This window comes from Bos indicus x Bos taurus, chromosome 16 (assembly GCF_003369695.1).
Source record: "Bos indicus x Bos taurus breed Angus x Brahman F1 hybrid chromosome 16, Bos_hybrid_MaternalHap_v2.0, whole genome shotgun sequence".
Classification (NCBI taxonomy): domain Eukaryota; kingdom Metazoa; phylum Chordata; class Mammalia; order Artiodactyla; family Bovidae; genus Bos; species Bos indicus x Bos taurus.
Window position 1 is genome coordinate 64,798,806 of NC_040091.1, and position 24,484 is coordinate 64,823,289.

The 24,484-nt window shown below is 41.4% G+C and overlaps 1 protein-coding gene across 2 annotated transcripts in view; it reads left to right on the forward strand.

Moving 5' to 3' along the window:
* Positions 1-24,484, forward strand: part of C16H1orf21 (chromosome 16 C1orf21 homolog) — a 253,424-nt gene that overhangs the window by 113,545 nt on the left and 115,395 nt on the right. For both annotated transcript variants that reach the window (XM_027565559.1, XM_027565560.1), the window contains exon 3: positions 17,946-18,040. In XM_027565559.1, coding sequence (XP_027421360.1) covers positions 17,946-18,040 — 95 coding nt within the window. The remainder of the gene's footprint in view (positions 1-17,945; positions 18,041-24,484) is intronic.

Below are 24,484 nucleotides of genomic sequence, written 5' to 3' on the forward strand. Positions count from 1 at the left end.
GGGAGAGTGGTGGGTGATGAGCTCAGAGAGGCAGCCTGGGCTTGGACTGTGCGTTGACCTGTAGCTCAAGCGTAGACTCTGGCTTCTATTTTAAATGTAACAGAAGCCAGAAGAGGATTTGGGGAGTGATTAAAAACCAAAGTGACTTTGGTTTTAATTTAAAGGCTGACTCTGGCTACTACCTAGGGAATAGACACTAAGACGCAGGAGTAGACGCAGGTGACCAGTTAGCAGCTGGTGGAGACAAGAGGACAGGGGTCTGGACTGAGGCGCTAGCAGTAAAGTGAGGTGTGGTCAGGTTCAGGAGGTGATTAAATGTGAGCTTCCTCAGAGCACGTCTTATCCTCAAGCTTCGCAGTGAGGCACTGGGAGCGGTGAGGCGAGTGGAATTTTATACCAACAGAGGCTTCTCCTCGTTAGTGGTTTTCAAGTTCTGAAACCAGACCGTGCTTTGAGGCTTAGCACCGTGGGGTGAAAAGAGAAACAAGTACTGTGAAAGTAGAGACTTTCTCAGACGGGGATGGAGGGATTAATAGGGTTCAAATTTTACAGTAATGTGTTTCACCTTGTTTTTTTTGTTTGTGTTTTCTTTTCTTAACCTTCTTGTGGCATATTCATTGATGCAAGCTGGGATGCAGGGAGCAGTGTTCTGACTCTAGTTTGCAGTTCATGGGGCATGGCCCTTGTGAAGGGAGTCACTTCAGAGCTCCAAAACCTCCTGGGCTGAAGTGCATCCGTTCAGCACTTCCTCTGCTCGAATAGAAACCACTGTTTCGTTTCACTCAACCTGAATGAAAAGGGATCTTCAGACATGACTTGTTTTTATCTTATAGCATGTTGGTGGAAGGCTGGCGGGGGGCCCTGTAGGCACATTTTTGGTCCCCCCCTCCCTTCCCCTGATAACCACAGCTCCCCTTTCACAAGGCTCTTCCCTTCCCCCAACCCAGACTCTTCTCATTCTGGCACTCTTTGTTCCTCATAGAACTCTGGGCTGCAGTTTCTTCTTTCCCTGACCCCTTCTCTGAGCTTTGGGCCCTCTGCTTCAGACTTAACCATCACTCCATTTCAGTTACCTTTTTACATCTTCCCAGAATAGGAGCCATGTACTATGAGATGCAACAACCGATACACAAATAAAACACAGATTTCTGTGGGGGCAAACGAAGGTCCCAGAAAATTTCCCATTATGAATTTCCATTCCAGTTTGCATTGTTAACTTTTAAGGGAAAAATAGCGTCATGCTTACTCACCTTCCTGCCCTCCCCTCACTCCTCCACCACCGTGTGAACGCATCAGTGTTCTCCAGGATGCTGCACAAATGACTTTCTTTTGTGCTCAGTAGACTCTTACAGAGGAAGAACTCATCTATGAAAAGTTACGGTAAATGTGTAACCTTTTTGAGAGGTACCCTTGCTTTTTCTAGAAAGTTGGGCTTTGGCAGGTTTGATTTGCCTCCAGAGATGTTGGTGAGAAGAGAAGTTGACAATATGGAAGATGAGGTTATAAAGAGAGTCAAATGGCTGAAAGAGATAGAAAAGGGAACAGGTAACAGGGGGTGAGCAGAGTGGGGTTTGGTAAGCCAAGGCCAGGTCCACCCACAGAGCATCCCAAAGGAGTCAGCTGAGTTATCTTTACGCCCTCCCCAGTTAAGGAGTGGTCAGAAGGACTTTGAGATCTGAAACTCACACCTTGGAGTGGGTGATGTGGCTTGCTGCATGGGGAACAGGTGATGGTGGCTGTTTCTGGAAACCGACATGGTGGGGGTATAAGAGGGGTGAGCCTGAAATTCGTGCCCTTCTAGTTTGGCAGATATTTTGCTGGGAATGCCCTGCCAAGACCCCAGACCTTGGGTGTACCTCTGCCAGATTCTGCAGGAGCAGTTTGGAACCTTATCACCCGTGACCTGATCAGGTGAAAGGCCTCTTTACACCATGTAAAAGAAACTTTGGAACACATCAAGGTCATACAATATACTTGAAGATTTTTGAACTCTTGATGTTTTATATAACTCGGGCCTTTGAGTGCAAGCAGCATCCCTGAAAAGAAACTAAAAGAAAACAGTACAAAAGATGTACCAAGGAATTATGGTTGTTCTGTGTCTCTGTATGAACCATCCTCCCAAATTCTGCTTTGGTCTGTCTGTGTAGAATTGTGTGGGACGTTCATACTTTGCTGTGTGTTGAAAATGTCTGATTTAAATCATTTGAAGTCTCAGAAATCACAGCAGCTCTTTTTTATATAAGGTATAAATTTAAGGTATACCATGTGGTGATTTGATATACATTGCAAAATGATTATCACAATAAGATCAGCTAACACATGACTGCACATAATGACTGTGTGTGTGTGTGTGTGCATATGTGTGCATTGAGAACATATAAGATTTACTGTTAGCAACTTTCAAGTACATAGTACAGTAGTGTTATCTGTAGTCACCATGCTGTACATTACATCCCCAGAACTTAACTCATAGCTGGAAGTTTCTAGTCTTTGACCAGCATCTCCTCATAGTCTCTCACCCTACAGCTGCTGGCAACCACCATTCCACTCTCTGTTTCTGCGAGTTTAACTTTCTTAGATTCTGTATAAAAGTAATATACAGTATTTGTCTTTCTCTGACTTATTTCACTTATTTCACTTATCACAGTGCCCTCAAAATCCATCCACACGGCCACAAATGGCAGGATTCCTTCTTTCTTGTGACTGAATACTATTTCATTGGGTATATATACCACATTTTCTTTATCCATAATTCCATCAATGGACAGTTAGGTCATTTCTGTACTTTGGCTCTTCTGAATTAGTGAGAGCGTGGGAGTGCAAATATCTCTTTGAGATCCTGATAGCATTTTTTTTTGGGTGTATACCCAGAAGTGGGATTGGTGGCTCATATATGTGGTAGTTCTGTTTTTAATTTTTTGAGGAACCACCATACTGGTTTCCATAGTGACTGTGTTGATTTACAATCCCACCAACAGTGCAAGAGGGTCCCCGCACGTCTGATCTCTTGTCTTTTTGATGATAGCCACTCTAACAGGTGTGAAGTGATTTAACAGTTCTTTTTTCTACTATACATCCCTTTTTAAGAGATCTATTTGGCTGCACCGGGTCTTAGTTGTGGCATGCAGGATCTTTAGTTGCAGCCTTCGAACTCTTGGTTGTGGCATGTGGGATATAGTTCCCTTACCGGGGATTGAACCCAAGCCACCTGCACTGGGAGTGCAGAGTCAATAGTCTTAGCCACCAAGGAAGGCCCTGTACATCTCTCTTGAGGAAGCAAAATGGACCCTTGAGAACATTCACTGTCTTTCAATTCAGTTCAGTTGCTCAGTTGTGTCTAACTCTTTGTGACCCCATGGACTGCAGCACGCCAGGCTTCCCTGTCCATCACCAATTCCCAGAGCTTACTCAAACTCATGTCCATCGAGTCAGTGGCCATCCAACCATCTCATCCTCTGTCGTCCCCTTCTTTTCCTGCCTTCAACCTTTCCCAGCATCAGGGTCTTTTCTAGTGAGTCAGTTCTTTGCAACAGGTAGCCAAAGTCTTGGAGTTTCAGCTTCAGCATCAGTCCTTCCAATGAATATTCAGGACTGTTTCCTTTAGGATGGACTGGTTTGATCTCCTTGCAGTCTAAGGGACTCTCAAGAGTCTTCTCCAACACCACAGTTGAAAAGCATCAGTTCTTCGGCACTCAGCTTTCTTTATAGTCCAGTTCTCACATCTGTACATGACTACTGGAAAAACCATAGCTTTGAGTAGACAGACCTTTGTTGGCAAAGTAATGTCTCTGCTTTTTAATATGCTGCCTAGGTTGATCATAGCTTTTCTCCCAAGGAGCAAGCGTCTTTTAATTTCATGGCTGCAGTCACCATCTGCAGGGATTTGGGGTGAGTGTCACTGAGGACACTTCCCCATCATCTCTGTGTCCTCCTGCAGGCTCTCACTACTGAGCCTATCTCACAATTGCTATACCACACAATTTGAGTTTAATCAAACCATTCAATTGCCCTCATGCATCCTCCCCCAAAAGATGATAATACCAAACAGCTCCCATCTCTTGCAAACAAATTGAGCAAAATGTGTTACTAAAATAGGCTCATTCAGACTGACCAGGTAGTGGAGGATGGTGTGTTCTTATATACCATGCTGCTCACCATTAAACTGTCATCGAACATGCTGTTGCCTCAACTCACCCAGACACTTTATTCCTAAAGAGCTATTCGCTGTCGCTCTCAGAGCATACTTTAGTCTCTAAGGGGAAGATAACTTGGTGATTCATTGCAAGTAAAAATGATCTTTTGTTTTATGTGAAAGAAGCTCTTATGAGAAGAGGTACAGACTTGTGAGAAGCAGAGAGAGTGTGCGAGAGCCCTCTTCACCCCTCATATACACATGTGAGTGAGCTCTCTCGCCTCCCCTTCCGGGACCTTTCTTCGTGACATCGGCAGTGAAAGTCAAGTCATGAATATTTCTCGCAAGTGGGGAAGCTGTACTATTTTATTACAAATTGTATTTTAGCTGTGTTTTTCCATTTGAAAAATTCAGTGGTAGTGCCTGTAGCCTTGGGAATTGCTTCAAATGAAAACGGCTCTGTCTAGTTCTTTCCTATTCTTGCTAATGATTTCGCTGCCACTAAATTATTTCTAATGGTTGTAGAACACAGAAGCCAGCTTCAGTCCAGAGGCATAGTAAAAGAACCAAAGATCACTGAAAAGCAATTTAAATTTTTACTGAATAACCTCGAAAAATCCCAAAGAAACATCTCATTATTAAACCTACTTCACCATGTACTGAAATCTATTCCCATGAATAGAGCTCTCTGCCACTCTAGTGACTTTCTGTCTGCCTTTCTTTGGACTACCTGAAAGATCTCCCCCCTCTGTCTCTCTAATCTGCAAAACTTTCCTTTCCAGCCCAATTCATCTCTTTAGCTCTGCTCTTTCTGGTCTAAATTCAGGCTGCTGCAGTTTCCCCATTGCCAGACTGCATCACAAAAGAGCACAAGCCAGGCCTGCTGGTCAGGTGCCTGGAGAGAGAAGGAGGGGACTGGGATGCTTAAGCATCTAGATTATAATCTAAGAATCTTTTCTTTGATAGAAATCCACTTAAGTCAGAACCCAATTAAAGGAGTTAGATCAACATTAAGATGTCCTTCTTCTAACACACACAAACACATACATGTGCATGACTGCACCATTGGTCAACTTGTTCCGTGTTTCAGATGACTCTATGGCAGCCACACTAAATGGGGAAGAATTCCTGGAATGGTCATGAATTTCCTAATTCTGACCAGCCCTCCAGCAAGTTCACAACCTTTGACCCCAGACAGTAGTGAAGGACTGACTATGGATGAATCAGCAGAAATTTATTACCAGTTTTAGAAAAGCAACTCTTCATGACAGTGGAATTTTATGAGCTCAATGTCCAAAGGAAGGCATACGAGCCATTCTGTTAGTATCTGTTTGTATTTGTTGTTGTTATTTAGTTGCTAAGTCATGTCCAACTTTTTTGAGACCTCATGGACTGTAGCCCACAAAGCTCCTCTGTCCATGTGATTTCCCAGGCAGGAATACTGGAGTGGGTTATTTCTTTCTCCAGGGGATCTTCTCAGCCCAGGGATGGAACCCCTGTCTCCTGCATTGGCAAGTGAATTCTTTCCAACTGAGCCACCAGCATTTGCTGTTACCTAAAAGGAAAATCACTGTTTGCATTTATTTTAGATCATATTTTATCATAATATATATTTTAATGTCTGACCTGAAAAGGTTTATCTTAAAGATGATTTCCACTCAGGAAGAGGATACACATTGTGATAACATGTTGTAATAGTTCTGTAACGGAGACCAGCAAAGAGAATTTTCGTTTTTATCAGAAATTCAGTTTATGACACATTTGTGAGAAAGTTGAATAAGAACCTGGGGTGTCTGAGTCAGACTGCCTGGGTTCAAGGGCTGGCCCTAGTCCCACCACATATTCGATGGTACAGCTAGATGAGTGAACGTTTCCTTGTGATGGAGACATGCTTCTCTTTCTTAGAGCCCTGAGAGTATTAAATGGGTTGTGGTATAACAGATTTTCCAAACTGCATCTGGGACTCGATAAATGATAGCTCTCATCCTCCTTCTCTCTCTCCTCCTCGTCCCTACCTCTCCTGTGTTCAGTCCCTCCTCCTCCTCCTTACTCCAGTGAAGGAAGAGATCCTTGCTTGATCTTATTGCTAAGATCATATATCAAAGTCATAGTGTATAACAGAAGCCTTAAAATGAAGTTATCTTTCAAAATACAAAGTTTTTTGCAAAGATACTGCAGTATTTACTGCGTATTGGAGAAGAGCTTTGGTTTTCACCCATTGGATGCAGTGGCGGTCAAATCGCCATTGTAATGAGAGGTCTCACAGCCCTTACTTTGGATGGCATATTGGTTCCTAACTTAAGGAGCACAGGGGTAATATTTTCCACCAGCAAAGACTCCTAACACCTGATGAGGGAGGGGTCTGCTAGTTTCCCTGATGTTACCCATGAACTTTTGGTTAGATATCTGTATAGCTTTTATTTATATCGCTGTGATTTCCAAATGTGTTCAGATCCTTTCTGAGTCTGTTCATACTTTATGCCTGTATCATTTCCCAAAGTGATTGTTTCCTGTGCTTTGTGGTTTAAAAAAAAGAACGGGCTTAGTGGTTAGGAGTCTGGCCCTGGATTCCAAGCAACCTGGGTTAGAACCAGCATTGCGACTTGACCAGCCAATCAAGGACTGATCTCTGCAACTGTGGAAAGGGGCTTGTAGTACCAGCCTCATCGGACTGGCATGAGGATTAGGGAAGAGGAGAGATGGCTGGACAGGCTTTCTCTTGAACGGTTATCAAGGATAACAGGAACCCCGCCAAGAAGAGCAGAGAGGACCTAGCTGGTCTCCAGCTTTTCCGTGGTTGGTGGAGAACCAGCACTCCTGAAGAGACAGAGCAGGGCTCTAGAGAAGCTGAGTGAATGGCTCTCAGAACCACCACGCCTGCCTTTCCTCTCTGCGAGGGACTCGCCACTCTCTTGGTTGGGAATTATTATCGTACATTAACTGGTGTATGTCTTTAGTCAGAGTATGCCAAAAGATGAATGTTCCGGGACCTTTAATGACTGGTTAATAATTCCCTGGTCATTGAATGTGTGCTCAGTTGCTCAGTCGTGTCCAACTCTTTGTGACCCCATGGACTGTAGCCGGCCAGGCTCCTCTGTCCATAGGGTTTTACAGGCAAGAATACTGGGGTAAGTTGACATTCCCTTCCCCAGGGGATCTTCCCAACCCAGGGATTGAATCCAAGTCTCTTGCGTCTCCTGAATTGGCAGGCAGATATTTTACCACTAGCGCCACCTAGGAAGCCCCATCACTGAATAACAAGCCCCAGATGAATGGAAGAGACGTGCTGTCTGGCCTCTGAAATGATTAAATGATTCAGGAATGGGACCTGCAGGTCCAGTCTTAATTATTAAAGGCGTTGTAGTGAGGGAAGCTTTACCACTTTAGCATCCCTGCAGCTGTGGGCACCTTCAAAGACGTGAACAAGACCCTAAGAATGCTGAGAAGCCGTAGCACCCACGCACACGCATCTCAGCACACTCAGCTCACTCTCTCCTCTGCCTCCACGGCACACAGCTAGGAAGTCACCATGCCAGGTCCAGAAAAGAAGGGCCCTTTGAGCCAGTGCTCTGTCCCTTCTGATTCACTGCTGTCCCGCCAAAGGGGAAGCAGCTGGGGTCAGGTTCACTGGCAGCTCCTTTGCCCCAGGACAGATCACAGCCCATCCCAAGCACTCCCTGTTCTGCAAGCTTCGATACCTCCCCATCCCTAGGTGAAGGCATGACTCTCCAGGAAGCAGCAAACAGGTTCTGGCAGATATTGTACTTTAGCTCCAGCCCCGCCAGCTGACTCCAGGTAAAGACTCCACCCTCCTGAGACTCCTAGTGGCCACTGGCTCTTGGCCTGTCTTCTCCTCCAGGTGTCGTTCTTCCTCACCTTCCTCAGCTGACTGGCCCACCTCCCCTGGCTCATGTGTGTTCCACCTTCGCTGAGTCTTCTTTCAGAGAGGCAGAAAGCCTTGGATTACAATGGTTGGGGTCTCTCCAGAGGAGATGGCTGAGGACAGAAGCTTAGGCTGTAACGGCAGCTTGAGTCTGGTACCTGGTGGGGGAAGTCAATACCCGCTTGGCGCGGAGCCTGACTCTGGTGGGATTTGCATCCCAGTTCTTCCTGCACTTGCCCTACAGCCTCCCTTCTGTACATCTCTCTAGGCAGCAACCCCCGCCTGCCCCCCACCCCGAATTCTGCATGTTGGCTGTACTAGAACTCTCTGTGTTGTTCCTGTTGGCCATGTTCTCTCTGGCTGTTGAACTCACTGTCCCCTTACCTAGACCTGTCCTTCTCACACACCTTAGTGTTCCTTAGTACTCCTCTGAGTTATGTCACCTCCTCCAAGACTCTCCTCAACCTTTCTTAAGGGGTCCCTCCTTTCTCTTCTTATTACAACCACCCTGTGTGTTCATACTAAGTCTCTTCGGTGTTGTCCAACTCTCTGCGACCCCGTGGACCATAGCCCGCCTGGCTCCTCTGTCCATGGGATTCTCCAGGCAAGATTACTGGAGTGTGTTGCTATGCCCTTCTCCAGGGGATCTTCCTGACCCAGGGATCGAACCTGTGTCTCCTGTCACTCCTGCATTGCAGGCAGATTCTTTACCGCTGAGCCACTGGGGAAGCCCCACACTTGTGCTTTATGGCTGCAGATGGACTACACTCTCATTTGCTCATCTTCTTAAATTTTCCCTCACTGGCTGTGAGCTCCTTGAGTACAGCGTCTGCCTCCTTTGCCCAGGACTGAGTACTCTGTTCTCTGGCATGTACTAGGTGCTCAGTGAATGCTGCTTAAGTAAAGAAGGAAAGGAACACAGAAAAGATAGTGTAGCATTTGACTGAAGAACAGAAGGGAGTTAGTTCCTTCTGCCTCCTCTTGTCTGAATGAAACTCAAGAGGTGCTTTTGCACAGACCTTTTGGGGCCAGAAGTATATCCATAAATTGGTATAGTTTGCAGAGAGCTCATAGCAGTCAATAAGAAAAATGCTACAACTCCAACTAGAGAAAAAGGGCAAAGGATATCAGAAAGAAGGGAGTACACGTGAATTGAATGATCCAAACAGGGAAAAAGTATTCAGTAAAACTAGCAAATTTTGAAACATCAAACTAAAATGAAAACTAGATACTGTTTTCACCCCTCAGTTGATTGCATATTTTTTAAAAAGGATAGCACCCTTTATTAGTGAAGGTGTGCTGAAATGAGTTTTATAAGACTGAAGCAAGACTATATCTTTTGTCTATCTCTGGTTTTCAAATATGTCCCAGTGTTAGGTTTCACTGCTGCTGCTAAGTCACTTCAGTCGTGTCCGACTCTGCGACCCCATAGACGGCAGCCCACCAGGCTCCCCCATCCCTGGGATTCTCCAGGCAAAAACAAAGTAGGCATGTAAAACTTGCTCTCTGAGTGACATTAACAATTTTCAATTATGAGATATCATAAAGGGGGATGTGAACAAATATATGGGCTTCCCTTGTAGCTCAGTTGGTAAAGAATCTGCCTGCAATTCAAGAGACCCAGGTTCAATCCTGGGTCAGGAAGATCCCCTGGAGAAGGAAATGGCAACCCACTCCAGTATTCTTCCCTGGAGAATCCCATGGATAGAGGAGCCTGGAAGGCTACGGTCCATGGGGTACAAATATATACAATCTGCCTAATTGCCCTAGTTGAAACCCAGTGGCCAGGCTTTAATCTTCCATAAATATGAAGTCCAAAAACATAATTTCCCTTTGTAATTTTTTAACAGCTTATATTCTTAGACCATGAGCACTTAATGTATCGAACAATCTTATTTTGAAGTTAGTTTTCCTTTATTAGGTTGATTTGAGTCACATTTTGAAAAGAACCAAGAGCATTGAGTATTAAATGCACCAAAACCTTATTTTAGAAATGTTTGAAATGTTTAGAATGGGCACTTCATAATTATCCTAGAAATTGCTTAATGATAACTATTACATTGGAAAGGGCAAAACCGTTTTCTGCAAGTGAGGATATAGTAATGATTGTGAAGGGACTACCTGACTTAGAATTGCTAGTGGTCTGTGAGGTCCTTCAGTTGAGTCTTTGCTTTGTGTATAAGGTTTTCCAGATTTAGTCCATCCTGGTGGACTGTAGCCAAGTGGAATATGGTCAGCCTAGTTATGCGGTCAGTCTAGGGTCAGTCTAACCTGAGGAATATGCTCCAGGTAGTAGAAAGTTTCCCAGAGCACAAGCCTTCTCCCAGGACAGTGGTTTCTCTCGGGCACTGTTTCCTAGCCTCTTCCGTTCCCTCCCTTCAACACCATCTGCCGTTGCTCAGCTTAGAGCCAGCCCAGAGTAAGTTTTCAGACTCTCCTGAATAAGAGCTTTCCAGGTGAGGAGGGTTTAGAAGTGAATCAGGGTTAGATATGCTGTGGGCCGGAGAAGGCAATGGCACCCCACTCCAGTACTTTTGCCTGGAAAATCCCATGGACGGAGAAGCCTGGTGGGCTGCAGTCCATGGGGTCGCTAAGAGTCAGACACGACTGAGCGACTTCACTTTCACTTTTCCCTTGCATACATTGGAGAAGGAAATGGCAACCCACTCCAGTGTTCTTGCCTGGAGAATCCCAGGGACGGGGAAGCCTGGTGGGCTGCTGTCTATGGGGTTGCACAGAGTCGAACACGACTGAAGCGACTTAGCAGCAGCAGCATGCTGTGGGCATTAAAGCCTTCAATGCTTCTGTGACAAAATTCTCTTCAGTCTAACAGCTATTAAGCACTGACCTGTTGTTGCAAAATTAAGAACCACAAAGCTATATCTTGGAGATTAGGATGATGGGAGAGGTGAGATAAGTTCCAAAGCATATACCAATGATATAACAGTAAAGAGTGGGTTCTGAAGTCAGGCAGCTCCCCGTTTACAAGCTGTGTAAAGACAGGAAGGGAGGCATGGAGAATATTAGCTGAAAAATTCCCAAATATGATCAATAGCAGCAACCCACAGATTCAAAAGCTCAACAGCTCCAAAAAAGATAAAGGGATGGATGAGACTGGATTGCCAGCAGTGACTTTCCTACCCTATTAAGAAACTATGGCCCCTCACCCAACTCCCGACCAGAATACACGTCAAGCCTCAAATTTTTTCCTTTATGTTGGATGTCTTAGAAGTACACCAATTAGAGATTCCTGATTTAACACAAATCATCTTTATTGGGGCACCGGGAAAAACAAAAGGCTAAGGTATAAGTTTGAAAAATAGACTTAGTGTAATGCTGCAGGAGAAGTGGGTAGAGGCAGTAGGGCTGAGAAAACTGCAGAATGAGGAGGCCTGGGGAGAGGTTTACATGGAGATGCAAGTTGGGCTCAGAAGAGGAGGTTCTTTGACATCAAAGACAAACCACCCATTTAAAGCTTTGGTTCAAGTCAAGCTTTACATCAAAGAAAAGAGAAGAAAGTGTTTCCTTTCTCCTTCTTCATCTCCTAGGATCACATGACCACCCTACTATTGAGGTTGCTGATGCCTATATTGAATGGTTTAGCTACATGAAATTAACTGGGTTTTCCATGGAGTAGCCTGGAAATGAAATCATCTCTTCGCTTGGAGAAGTTTACAATTAGTTGAAATCACTTCACATGTGAAGGAAATAACACTAAGGGTGTTTGGGGCAAATTTTAAAAGTGAAAAGTAAGAACTTAGAAATTTGGAGGCAGAAGAGATACTTGTAGTCCAAAGAGATTGAAGATTTCGTAAAGATAATGAAACTTGGACTCAAATAGTCTTTGAATCAACTGAGAGACTAGGAAAGAAATTCTAGGTAGGGGAATAATACAAGTTTTAGCTCAAAAACCTACATATACGCCAGCCAAGACTTCCACACTGAGGACATCACAGGGAAAAGGTTAAGGTGAAATAGCAGTTTCATACCCATTGCACTTGTTTGCAAAAATGTAAAGAATGGCATTGGTTTTTTTGTTTTTATTTTTCATTAGATATCTTTTTTCTTCATTGGAGAATCCAGCAAGGGGGGAAAGGGACACCTCAGACAAACAAAACTGAAGCACTGATTGGGGTAAATTTTATTCATCTGTGAACTGAAGTCAGGTCTCTAGGTTTTATCTCTTAAAAAAAAAAACAGTTTTCTTAAACACCAGTGTGCCAGACACTTTGAGTGAAAAAACAGATACCTCGTCCACCCAGACAGCATCCAGTGAGCCCCTGAGAAAGACCACGGCTTAGACACAGCAGACATTAGGTGAGTGTGAAATGAATAAGCAAATAGAGGCATGAACAGCTGATGGGTGGAGTCCTCCAAAGTAGGAGGCCACATTTCCCGGTGTAATTGACCGGGCTTGCTATCCATCTTTATTTTATAGTGCCATAGAGTTCTGCCTTCTTATCCTTTCAGAAAAGGGTTTTCTTTCCAAAGTGGCTTTTTTTTTTTTTTTTTTTTTAAGCAACCTCTGTCCTTCTTTCTTTAAAACAATCACCCTGCCTGTTCTGAATTGGAACCTCACCCATTCACTCTTGTGCCCTCGAGGAAGGCTGAGACGAGGAGCTGTGCCAATGGCAATAATTGAGTTAGGATATACAGGAAGATAGAGGAGCATTATTTTATTGTAACCCTGGTTTCACTCAAATAATGATCACTCTTCTTTTTCCTATCATAAAAGTTACTGTTCTTTGAAAATCATGTTCTATTTTCATTAAAGCACTGTATGTACATAGTTAAAAAAAATACTGAAGGCTTATCATGGACAATTATACCCCCTTATCACTTCCTCTTATTTGTCAATAGAGTTGAGTCACCATTTTGATTAAATTAATTACTGATGTTTACATGATGCTTATTGTTTTTATGTGCTGTGTGCTAAGTTGCTCCGGTTGTGTCCAACTCTTTGCGACCCTATGGACTGTAACACACCAGACTCCTCTGTCCATGGGTTTCTCCAGGCCAGGATACTGGAGTGGGTTGCCGTTTTTGATGGATTTTGTGCATTAGAAATAGTATTCCCTGCAGAACCAGCAGGGTTCTGTTTCTAAAGCAGCAGCCGTATTTTTTGAACATTTGTTATGGGCTAGGCACTGTTTTAAGAGTATTCATGTGTTAATTCATGTAGCTCCATGTGTGAGATTAAGTACTATAAATATTCCCATTTTACAAATGAAAAAACCAAAGCACAGAAAGCATTGAGGAAGTTGCCCAAGATCTTATGGCCAGTCTTTCTATTAATAGCTCTTGAGGCTAAGCTTTTAGCTACCGTGAGTACCCATCTCTTGAAAGAATATATATGTGTGTATATATACACGCTGGTGGTGGTGATGCTCAATTGCTCAGTTGTGTCCAACTTTTTGCAATCCCATGAACTGTAGCCTGCCAGGATCCTCTGTCCATGGGATTTTCCAGGCACGAATACTGGAGTGGGTTGCCATTTCCTTCTCCAAGCTACCATGTGTAAAATAGTTGGTGGGAAACTGCTGTATAGCAGACTGAGCTTAGCTCGACACTCTATGATGACCTAGATGGATAGAATGAGGGGGATGGGGTGGGAGTGGGAAGGAGGCTCAAGAGGGAGAGGATATATGTATAAATATAGCTGATTGATTTCATTGTACAGCAGAAACTAACACAACATTGCCAAGCAATTATATTCTAATGAAAAATTTGTTTAAGTTTTCTGAAAAAGATCTTAGGGAAGAATCTGAAGTTGTGCCAGGATTTGGGGACTTGAATTTAGTTAGTTTGGTAGACAGGATGCTCAGTGGGAGAAATCTAGGGGGAGTGAGTTTATATTAAGAAGCAGAATAGTTTAGGCTTTTAATTGGTTTGTTTATTTTTATAAATACTTCTTTTACCTCTTTTCCTAAGTCCTCGTGTTTTCCTGAGCATATAATAATAATTAGTCTACTAGAGAATCTTCAGGCAAATTCTGAATGAAGAAGCAATCCAGAGCATTCAGTGAAGATGCCCAGACAGATGTTAGATTTTGATATGAGGACTTTAGCACAGAGTTTTTGAAATTGAAACAGCCCTGGAAAAGATGCGGTTTATTTTGGTACATCTGTCATTAATGAGAAGACAGAGTAAGAAGGTGTGAAAGTAGATGCAGATTTCACCATTCTAGGAAACAACCGTAAGAGCCATTTTTACTCAAAGAGCAGCATTGCTAGATCTCTTGCCTTTCTCCTTCCTTACCTAATACGTACTTTTATGAGAAATATAACTGTTTAATAATTTTGGCATTATAAACTCACTCCAGCACTCACCTCCATCTGATTGTCTCATGTTAAAGTCCATTCCCTTGATTATAAAAGTAACCTTTTAGCAGATCTTTGTCTGCAAAGCTTGAGAGAACCAGTTAGGGGCCAGTGAGTTATTAACAATGGGAAAATTGATAGGATCTGGAAAGTGGTGATGATTCCATACCATCTAAAGTCAAGTCAAACCATTTCATTCCCTTCTAGCTCTAAAAACTTGGTTCTATATGCGTATTTGTTGTTGTTCAGTCGCTAAGTTGTGCCCGACTCTTTGTGACCCCATGGACTGCAGCACGCCAGGCTTCCCCATCCTTCACTGTTTCCCAGAGTTCGCTCAGATTCATGTCCATTGAGTTGATGATGCCATCCAACCATCTCGTCTTCTGTTGTCCCCTTCCCCTGCCTTTAATCTTCCCCAGCATTAGGATCTTTTCCAGTGAGTCGGCTCTTTGCATCAGGTGGCCAAAATACTGGAGCTTCAGCTTCAGCATTAGTCCTTGCAATGAATATTCAGGGTTGATTTCCTTGAGTATTCATTGATTTGATCTCCTTGCCTTTTATGTCAAAAGTGAGGTACAAAGATTTGGTGGGAAACAGTTGTCTTTAGTTTGATGGAGTTGCCCCTCTCTGGTGTGATCTGAGGAACAAGATCACACCACAGCAGGGCTTCTACCCCAGATATATTTTGACTGGCATAGCCTGCAACTATTTACACAGAGAGAAGGGGGAGTGGGTTTGAAATGGGGTGTTAGCCTACTGTTTCTGACGTGCATTTTAATAAGCCACCTGACAAGATCAACGAGAAGAAAAGAAAAATCGTGAACAGGTGTGAGGGAGCCGGAGGAAGACGGTCTGCTTTTCACTCCTCTTAATCAAGTTGGCACGTTGTTCTGTCACCAGGACTCTCTGGTTGTTAACAGTGGCTCTGCTAATTCCCTCCAGTGTGGGATCTGATGAAGGGGGCCTAAAATCCCCCACGGATTCCCCTGTGCCCCAAATAAGAGGAAAAATGGATTTCTGTGGTGGTCATGTCACGGCCATCGCCTGAAATGCTCTGTTCATCCACCCAGAGTGTCATTCATGAAGGCGGCATTGCCATGGAAATGTGTGACACGTTGGTTGACAAGTTGTCTATTTCCAGATGGGCATCTTCATCCCCAGCATGAGCCTTTGAGAGATTTGACAGACTGTTTTTAAGTCTTGGCTTTGTACAGGCTGTGGTTTATCTTCGGGCCTTGCTGGCTTTTTGTTTCACACTGTCATGGATTTTGTGCAGTGTGTTGTGTAAGTAATAATGATAGGTCTGGCTTTGCAGACGTGGCTGTTTGTTTTTTTCTTTCTTTTTTATCCAATCATAGCGTGTTCCATGAAATTGGCATTGGCTAGCCAGCCGTGTTTGTTAATGACACACTAAAACCTATCCTCTTTCTAAACTGGTGATGTTATAGAAAGTCTGTATGTGGGATAGTGCTGCCTTGAAAGTCATTTCTTCATTGAAAGGAAGTATTAGAAAAATATTAATAGTTTTTCTACTACTTTCAATTCAGTTTTGTTTCCTGGATGGATAAAAAGAGAATGAAGGTTGAATATCACTCCTCTGTTTAGAGAGTATCTGCTATGAGCTGTTGCTTGGTATGGGAAGGGACAGCTGGCAAGGCCCTAGGAGAGACCTTTTACTGTGCTGCAAGCAGAGGGCCATCTTTTGGAAGGCTCTTTCAGAAGGTTCTGCTTAGGACCTAAAATGTGCTTTTCCCATCTTATCACATGAGGTTGTGTGTCCTCTAGACAAAACCATAGTCTGCTGGAATTGTGTTTTAAAAAAATAGGTATGTGTATGTGTAATTTAAGTAATCAGAGACTCACCATAAGTCATTAACATCATAATTTAGTTAAGTTAAATGTTAGTAATTATCCCAGTGAACTATCATTTATAAATATTAATGTTCCAAACTGAAGTTAGGAAGTCCCTCTTTAGCTATATTTTCCCCTTTATTTTTATCTCTATATAATTGTACTGGAGGCATAATTAGTCAGTGTCTTTTCTTTTCAATTAACAAGTGCTTTTCCTACTTCTAAGTAAATAATTCCTAATTAAATGCACCAATTTTATTGATTTACTTTCATTTTTTTTATCTTCTGCATACCAAATTGAAATGTGAAATTCTTACACATTGTAATTGTGGATCAGAACCCACTGATTAACTTGTTAATACATTTAGGATGTGGTATTCCTAAAGGACTCATTACTGTAAACTTGTACCACTCTTTCTAATTTCTTTAGAAAGAAGCAGGATCAATAACTACCTTGAATTGTCAGAAGGAAAAAACAATTGGCCTCTGAATAGGGAGTCTTGATTCAGAAATGAGAAAATATATTACTTTCATAAGGATGATAATTTTGAGAAACATCAGAACAGCATAATTACTAAAGAAATATTACCATAACAAACATCTTTGGGGTATAGCATATTGAGGGATAGTATGAGGAAGCCTGAAACTATTTTGGAAATGGTATTATAAATAATAAGGTAAGAAATTATGTAAGAATATAGGCATTGTAGCAAATTAACTGTAGACAATAAGAAACTATGTAGCAACTTCCTAGTGATAGATATCTATCTATTAGGTAGCCTGTTCTATACATTATTCCATGCCCTTTGCTAGGCAATCATCATTTTATTGGTTGATGGAATTTTCTAATTCCATAATGTCTGTGATTTTTCTCCCCACATACTCAAGATGACTCAAAGTCACGCCTGTTTTTGACCTTAGTGTACCCATGTCATTTCCTGGTGACAGAAATCTGGTGAAAGTGTCAGCATTGTCGTCGCCAAACCTCTCTCCTGGAAAAGAACTTTAATTGCAAGTTTTCCCAAGTTTGACCTATGCTGTGTTTCGATATTGGAATTTGTTGTACTGTCTTTTTCTGGCTCTTGCAAAGTCCAGGTCCTGTCCACGGCCCACTCTACTCTCCAGCCTTGACTGATACACCTACCAGTTAGAGCCATGCTCCTCTCGTGTGTGACTTTACAGAGAGGTTAAGAAAAAGTCTGTATATATCATATGAAATTGTTGCAGATTGTTGCACATTTAATATGTGAATAAATATGAAAATTTCAACTTCCAGTTGTTTACATCTATTTGTTGATCAGTCAAGCCCATTGCTTTTGCTTTGTTTTTTCTAAAGAGAAAAATTTAGGTGTGAATGTACTGTATAACACTGCTGCCACAGGTATTTTGAACTAATATTCTCATGGAGGAAAATCTCCGTAGATCATTATGTGATATGCCCTATTACATATAAATTTCAAATAGTCTTTGGAGATGGAACAACCTCCGTTTCCACTAACACCGTCTGCTCTCTGTAAAAGGACCAGGCAGTGCCGGTTTCATAGCTGCCTTCCTGATGCTGAACTTTTCCCAGTGGACAGAGGAGAGCACTTCATAAAAAGAAGCTAGTTAAGCATCTTCCAGATTGTTTCAAATGAACCATATATAAAGACCACAGGGAAAAAGGCTCTAACAAATTGTGCTGTTTGGCTTTTCTTACTGACACTTTCTACCATTATGAAAAAAATTATAGAATGTCTTTTCTGTTTTTGGCACTCAGATGAGTATAGGATCAAACCGGTGGAAGAGGTCAAATACATGAAAAATGGGGCAGAAGAGGAGCAGAAAATAGCAGCCAGGAACCAAGAAAACTTGGTAAGAACTGCATTTCTTGTATAACAATGAATTTTGGTGACAACTTTATAATAAAATCTGCACTGCATGTTTAAACTGCAACATAACGCTCCAGTGTAAGATTTCTTGAAAATGCCGTTGCTATTTATAGCTTGCCTGGAAGCTGCACCATTTACTCCTGTATCCTGTTTGTTTTCAAACAAACCCTTCTTTAATCTTGATAGAGGATGCTCCAAGAGAAACAGCAAAATTTTTAATGTTTCAAAATGATTAAATTTAAAGGAAAAATCATGACGTAGGATTGAGTTTTATGGGGGGAGGACCTTTTTTTTTTTCCTTTGCATCCTTTAACTCAATGCAGATCAGAGTGAATGGCTAAGTTTCATTATTGTTGATATGTGGTGTTTTAAGAAAGTTGCCTTTCAAAGGAAAATAAGATACATAGAAGGTAAGTCTTTATCAAATAGTACTTCACATTCACAGTGTTATGGTATTACGGGTTTTGAGTGAATGTGAGAATTCTAATGACTGAAACAGATAGTTAGAAACCTCTTCCTCTAAAACAAATCAATAAACATGTTGCACCTTAATATTTCATCTCTGAAAAAACATTTAGTAAATTATCATATTAGCTGATTTCTTAAGAGATTACAGATTGTTAAGAATATGCATTTATTCAGTTGTGTTGGAGCAACATTGTTTTTCTCTTTTATTTTGGGATTAATTACTGCTATTTTTTCATGTTTCAGTGAATACATTTTTAAGAAGCTTGCAGTGTCATAAATATTTTCACTTGACTTAAACTCCTTTTTCCGTGTTGTGCTTTGTTTTTGTTTTTATGATTTCTGCTACAGCAGAGGGAGTTGGCAGAATGTTAACCAGTGCTCATGAGTATTTAAGGCTGTCATTTTCCATGATACACTAATGAACATAATAGGCTCATTCTTTTTCCTCTATTCTTTTCTGAATATAGAACCTATGACTTGCAGTACTCAAGTATCAACAACTGAATATTTGAGATAATTTTAAAGGAGCCAAAATACTTTGATAAAATTTTACTTCATAAACGGGATTTGGATTTTAAGGTATCCTTTAAGTCACAGAGGTTCATCATACCTTACGTTTTAACATCAACAGTTAAATTGATCCTGGGTGTTCATTGGAAGGACTGATGTTGAAGCTGAAACTCCAATACTTTGGCCACCTGATGCAAAGGGTTGACTCATTTAAAAAGACCCTGATGCTGGAAAAGATTGAAGGCAGGAGGAGAAGGGGATGACAGAGGATGAGATGGTTGGATGGCATCACTGACTCAATGGACAGGGGTTTGGGTAGACTCTGGCAGTTGGTGATGGACAGGGAGGCCTGGCGTGCTGCGGTTCATGGGGTCACAAAGAGTCAGACATGACTGAGCGACTGAACTGAACTGAACTTAAATCCAGAAAAAGGTAGCTACGACTAAACAGTGAAATTAATATTATCAGGCTTTTTATATAGAAATTGTTGTGCTTTGAATAGATACATGGAATATTTGAGTAGCTGAAACATCAGTGGTCATTTTCCACTCTGTTTTACTGAAAATCAGAGTTTGTCCTTGCTTGATATAATTTCATCTGAAGTTATAAATCTCATCTTGAGTAATAGTATTTCCATTAAATGCAATGGAGACACTGGTGACCAGTTAGCCAGTAGCTGTTTCTTAGATGTAACTGTCTACTTTCCATGTTTGTATCTCTGAAATCCTAAAGAAAGCAATGACTTTTATCTTACAGCTTGTGAGTTCCTCCTCAGTGTTGTTAGGGCCAATACAACTTTTTTTCTTTCTGTCCCAGTTTCATAATCTGTAGACTCCTTGAGGCTAGTATTCTTTTTCAGCACTGTGGCCAAAGTTGGTGCGAGTGCTTTTCCATGCAGACTGAATGGGGAGATTCAGACAAAGAGAAATCTCTGATCTTATTTATTCATGGATTATCTATGCCAACCCCACACTTTTTTACTCTGCCCTTCAATCAGAGTCCAGACTAATAAGACGAGTTTTCAAGTATCTAAAGATTTAGAAGGAAATGGGGAACTAAACGGTTGTTTTTGGTTCTGAGATTTGTAGACTGCTTCACAAAATTAAATGATTTTCAGTTATCTGGAGGTATGTTACCCTTATCACCTCCATGTTGGGGGATGCATAATTAAGTACTAACCATGCATATCATTTGAGAAAACAAATAGCCTCCTAAATTTGAAGCTTACATTGGAAGGTGGATAAGAAAGACTTAGCAATTCTTTATTTTTACACCCTTTAAAATAATCTGAGAGTCAAGATGTTCTCATGTTTCAAAGAATGATTTTAAGATGTAGCTTGAAGTATTTTTTAAAAGATTTTTTGTTTACCCAAATTGTTGAAACTAAGGGGAGTTGGCAAACATAACCAAGGCATATGGCATTATGGTGACAACCGTGGGCTCTGGAAGCAGAAATTGCTTTGGTTCAGATTTCAGCTCTGCCACTGACTCGTTGCAGAATCCAGTCACTTCACTTCTGTAAACCTCTGCCCATCCATTGAGGGAAAAGACAGTGCTTCATGGTGTTCTTGAAGGATTACAGAAGATGGTTGTTATAAAATTTTGAGTGCAGTGTCTGGGACAGGTGAGAGGTGATTAAGTGAATATTTTAGGTTAATGCCAGTGGTACGTTGTGTTTTTGAAATCTCTTGCTCTGGAACTATGAAATTACTTAAACGAGTTAAGTTTTGAGTACCTGTTATGCACAAGGCCCTTACATGTATTGAGAGACACTGTGTCCTTAAGGTCATTGTTCTTAAGGAGATTACAGTAAAGTTGAGAGGAATGTTCAGGTTGACCAGTAGCTTATTGATTGCCTCTGTGTACAAGGCTCTGTACCAAACTCTTCAAACAATCACAAAAATAAGGAAACCACTGACCCTCACCACGAGGACCTTGTACTGCAATAAACAAGGTAAGTACCAACTCAGTATAAATAAAGCAGGGTTAGATAAATAAAGCAAGACTGACTCCAAAAAGGCAATACAGAGACCTGCTGATATCAAAGGAGGCAGCTATTTTGTCTGTGTGATATCAGGACCTACTTCGTGAAAGAGCTGGCCTTTAAAATGGGCCTCAAAGGATAGAATGAGGAAGAGTGCCCCAGGTGGAAGTAGCAGCGATGGAAAATGCAAGATGTATTTAATAAAAAGCACATCGTCCTATTTGACTATGGAGTGGGAAGAGGCAGGCGAAGGCGTCAGTAGATGAGCAGTGGTGAATTAGAATCAAAATGTAGATGGGGTCATACATAAAGCTTTGATGTCCAGTCAATGGCACCCCACTCCAGTACTCTTGCCTGGCAAAAGGAGCCTGGTAGGCTGCCATCCATGGGGTCGCTAACAGTCAGACACGACTGAGCAACTTCTCTTTGACTTTTCACTTTCATGCATTGGAGGAGGAAATGGCAACCCACTCCAGTGTTCTTGCCTGGAGAATCCCGTGGACAGAGGAGCCTGGTGGGCTGCCATCTATGGGGTTGCACAGAGTCGGACACGACTGAAGCGACTTAGCAGCAGCAGCAGCAGCAAGAGATCCAGAATAATTCAGTGGATTCATGGGAGCCTTTGAAGATTTGAAGGAAGAGATTGGCCACATGAAATTATGATTCAGGAAAGTTATGTGACTTCAGCAGGTATAATATGGACCAGTGTGGGAGATCATTCATAATAGTTTTTGTAAGAGATAATGTGCCTGAATCAAGGTGGTGACAGGGAGAATAGAAAAGATTGAACAAAGTTGTAATAGAAGTAACAGAATTTGACAGCTCATTGCCAGCATTAAAGTAAGACTGAAGAATCAGGAGATAATGATAGTAACAAGACTGTGACATCTGAAAAGATGACCAGTGGTGATGAGAATAACTAGTGACCTCAAGGAAATGATAAAATTACTAGGAAGACTGTGTTTGATGAAAATACAAAGTGTTCATTCTTTCATTATTCATTACTCATTCTTGCTCACCCTTGAAAGATCAGATATGGTCCACAAGACAGAAAGTGAAGCCTTCACACATATGACAGTGTAATAAGGGCACCAGGATCTTATAAGCTCTGTGCTTTGGGGGCTTCAGAGGCATATGATGTAAATCTCACCCTAAGGAGCTCACTTTCTGGTAGCAGATAGAAGGCATGTGACCTCAATGACCACAACTCAAGGTCCATTGCAAATGTAGAGATTGGTTTTGAGCTAGCAAAGATTTAGGAACTTTCAGAATATCCATGCAAAGGAGTCTAGCAAAGTCCACACCCATGAGTGTGTGGAACTTGTCGCCAGGGACATGTTAGGTATTCGGTATATTTTTGTTTGCTTCAGTGGATGAAGGAATATATAAATAAGAGTCATTGGATCTCTAGGTCCAACTATTAGTTTGTATCTAGTAGTTGCTCGATAGTATTTAGATTTCCAGGTCACTCGGGCACTTTGACCACATTTTCTATGGATGGCAGGGATCATGCAAGTTTTCTGTAGCTGATGATGAATCACTTATTTATCAGTAATTTATATAATCAGTACAAAGATGTGCATTCATGCAATTTTCACCATTGTTGAGCACCCATGTATTTCATTTTAGTTCTCTCAGATTTTAATTCCTTCTTCAGGAAGATGGTATAAAGTAGTAACATTGGCTTTGGAGATTATACATAAACATATATCAATATGGATCTTAGGTTATTTCTAGCTTTAGAATTTTGGTCAAATATCTGAGTCTTCTGAACTTCAAGTTCCTCATCTGGAATCCGGGAGTTATGAAATTATTGAAGTAGTAGAAAAGAACATAGGTGAATATGTTTAGAATAGGGGGCTTTCTTAAAACATAGAAAGTAAAAGCCATGAAGAAAGAAAAATAGTTTATTTCATTAGATCAAAATTAAGTACTTTGTATGACAGTCAACTACAAAAAGAAGGAGTTAATAGGTTAGCAACAGTCTGGGAGAAAATATTTATGACATAAAAGTCAAAGGACTAGTACAGAGATTTCTGAAGAACACTTGTAAATAATTAAGAAAAAGATAATCCACTAGAAAAATAGGTAAATGAAATGAACAGATGGTTCACAGTAGTGGATGTTGGGCAATAACATATGAAAAGGTGTTCCACATCGCTAGTAGAGAGACTACTTACTCCCTTACCCAACTTGCTGCATTAGAAGACTCTGAAAAATGCTGACTTCAATCCAGAGTGGGCTCACTGGATGGCTGCTGGGCTACTCTCTAGGACACCTCTGTGCTTTTGCTCTCTGAGTTAAATATGTGCTTTCCAAGAGCCAATGTGATGCTTTCTAAACCTGTTTATACTGGATGAATGTCACTGTAATTATGTAATTCAGTTAAGTAACGTGTAAACCAATGAAACACAAGTGTGGAAAGAGAGCTCTTTTTGTAAAAATTAAATGCTTTAGAAAATCTTGATGAAGGTACATTACTAAAAACTTGTGGCTAAATTAAATTAAATTCTGCACTCAGAGTATTTCACGAGGCTTTTACATTCTCACTTCACTTAAGATACCAAACCATGGAGTCTTCGATGTACATTCCAAGAGTGTGGCTAATGCAGAAAGTATATGTATGGCCCCTGACAGTGATCCCTTACTTGAGAAACTTTGTTCCTATATCAGAAGTTGGGAGGGGAAATGCACAACTGTGTATTTTAAAGCAAAGAGCATGCTTAATGTATATATACATTTTTTTATATTGCCCTACTTTAGCTCACTTTATCATTTAATTTCCAGTCCAGATGGTGTAGCCTAATACAATTTGTATTGTAATGAAGGGAATGCGTACTAAAACATGATTCCTTAGCTTGGCAAAACTTTGAGATTGATAATATCAGATTTTGGCGTGGCTGTAGGAAAGTATTTATTCACATACTAGTGGTAAACATCTTAGAGGACAAGTTAGCGGTACCTATTCAAACTTAAACATGTGCTCAGCATCACCCAGCACTTCCGTATCTTGATATCCACCCAAGCAGCTGCCCCCGTGAATAAGAAAGCTTGCACAAGACTTTCACTGCATCATTTTTATTAGTGAAAAATTGAAAATAACTTTCATACTATCCCTAGAAGAACAGTACAGGTACAATACATATTCACACATGCTTAGTCATGTCCTACTCTTTGTGACCCCATGGACTGTAGCCCACCAGGCTCCTCTGTCCATGAGATGTCCCAGGCAAGAATACGGGATGGGTTGCCATCTCCTTCTCCAGAGGATCTTCCCAACCCAGGGATCGAACCTGTGTCTCTTGCATCTCCTGTATTAATAGGCAGATTCTTTACCACTGTGTCAGCTGGGAAGCCCAAAGCTGTAGTACATTAGACAGCAATTTAAAAGAATGAGTTAGAACTTATGAACTGTCAGGGAGAAATACAAATGGTAAATTGGGTATGTATATATGGTACTGTTCA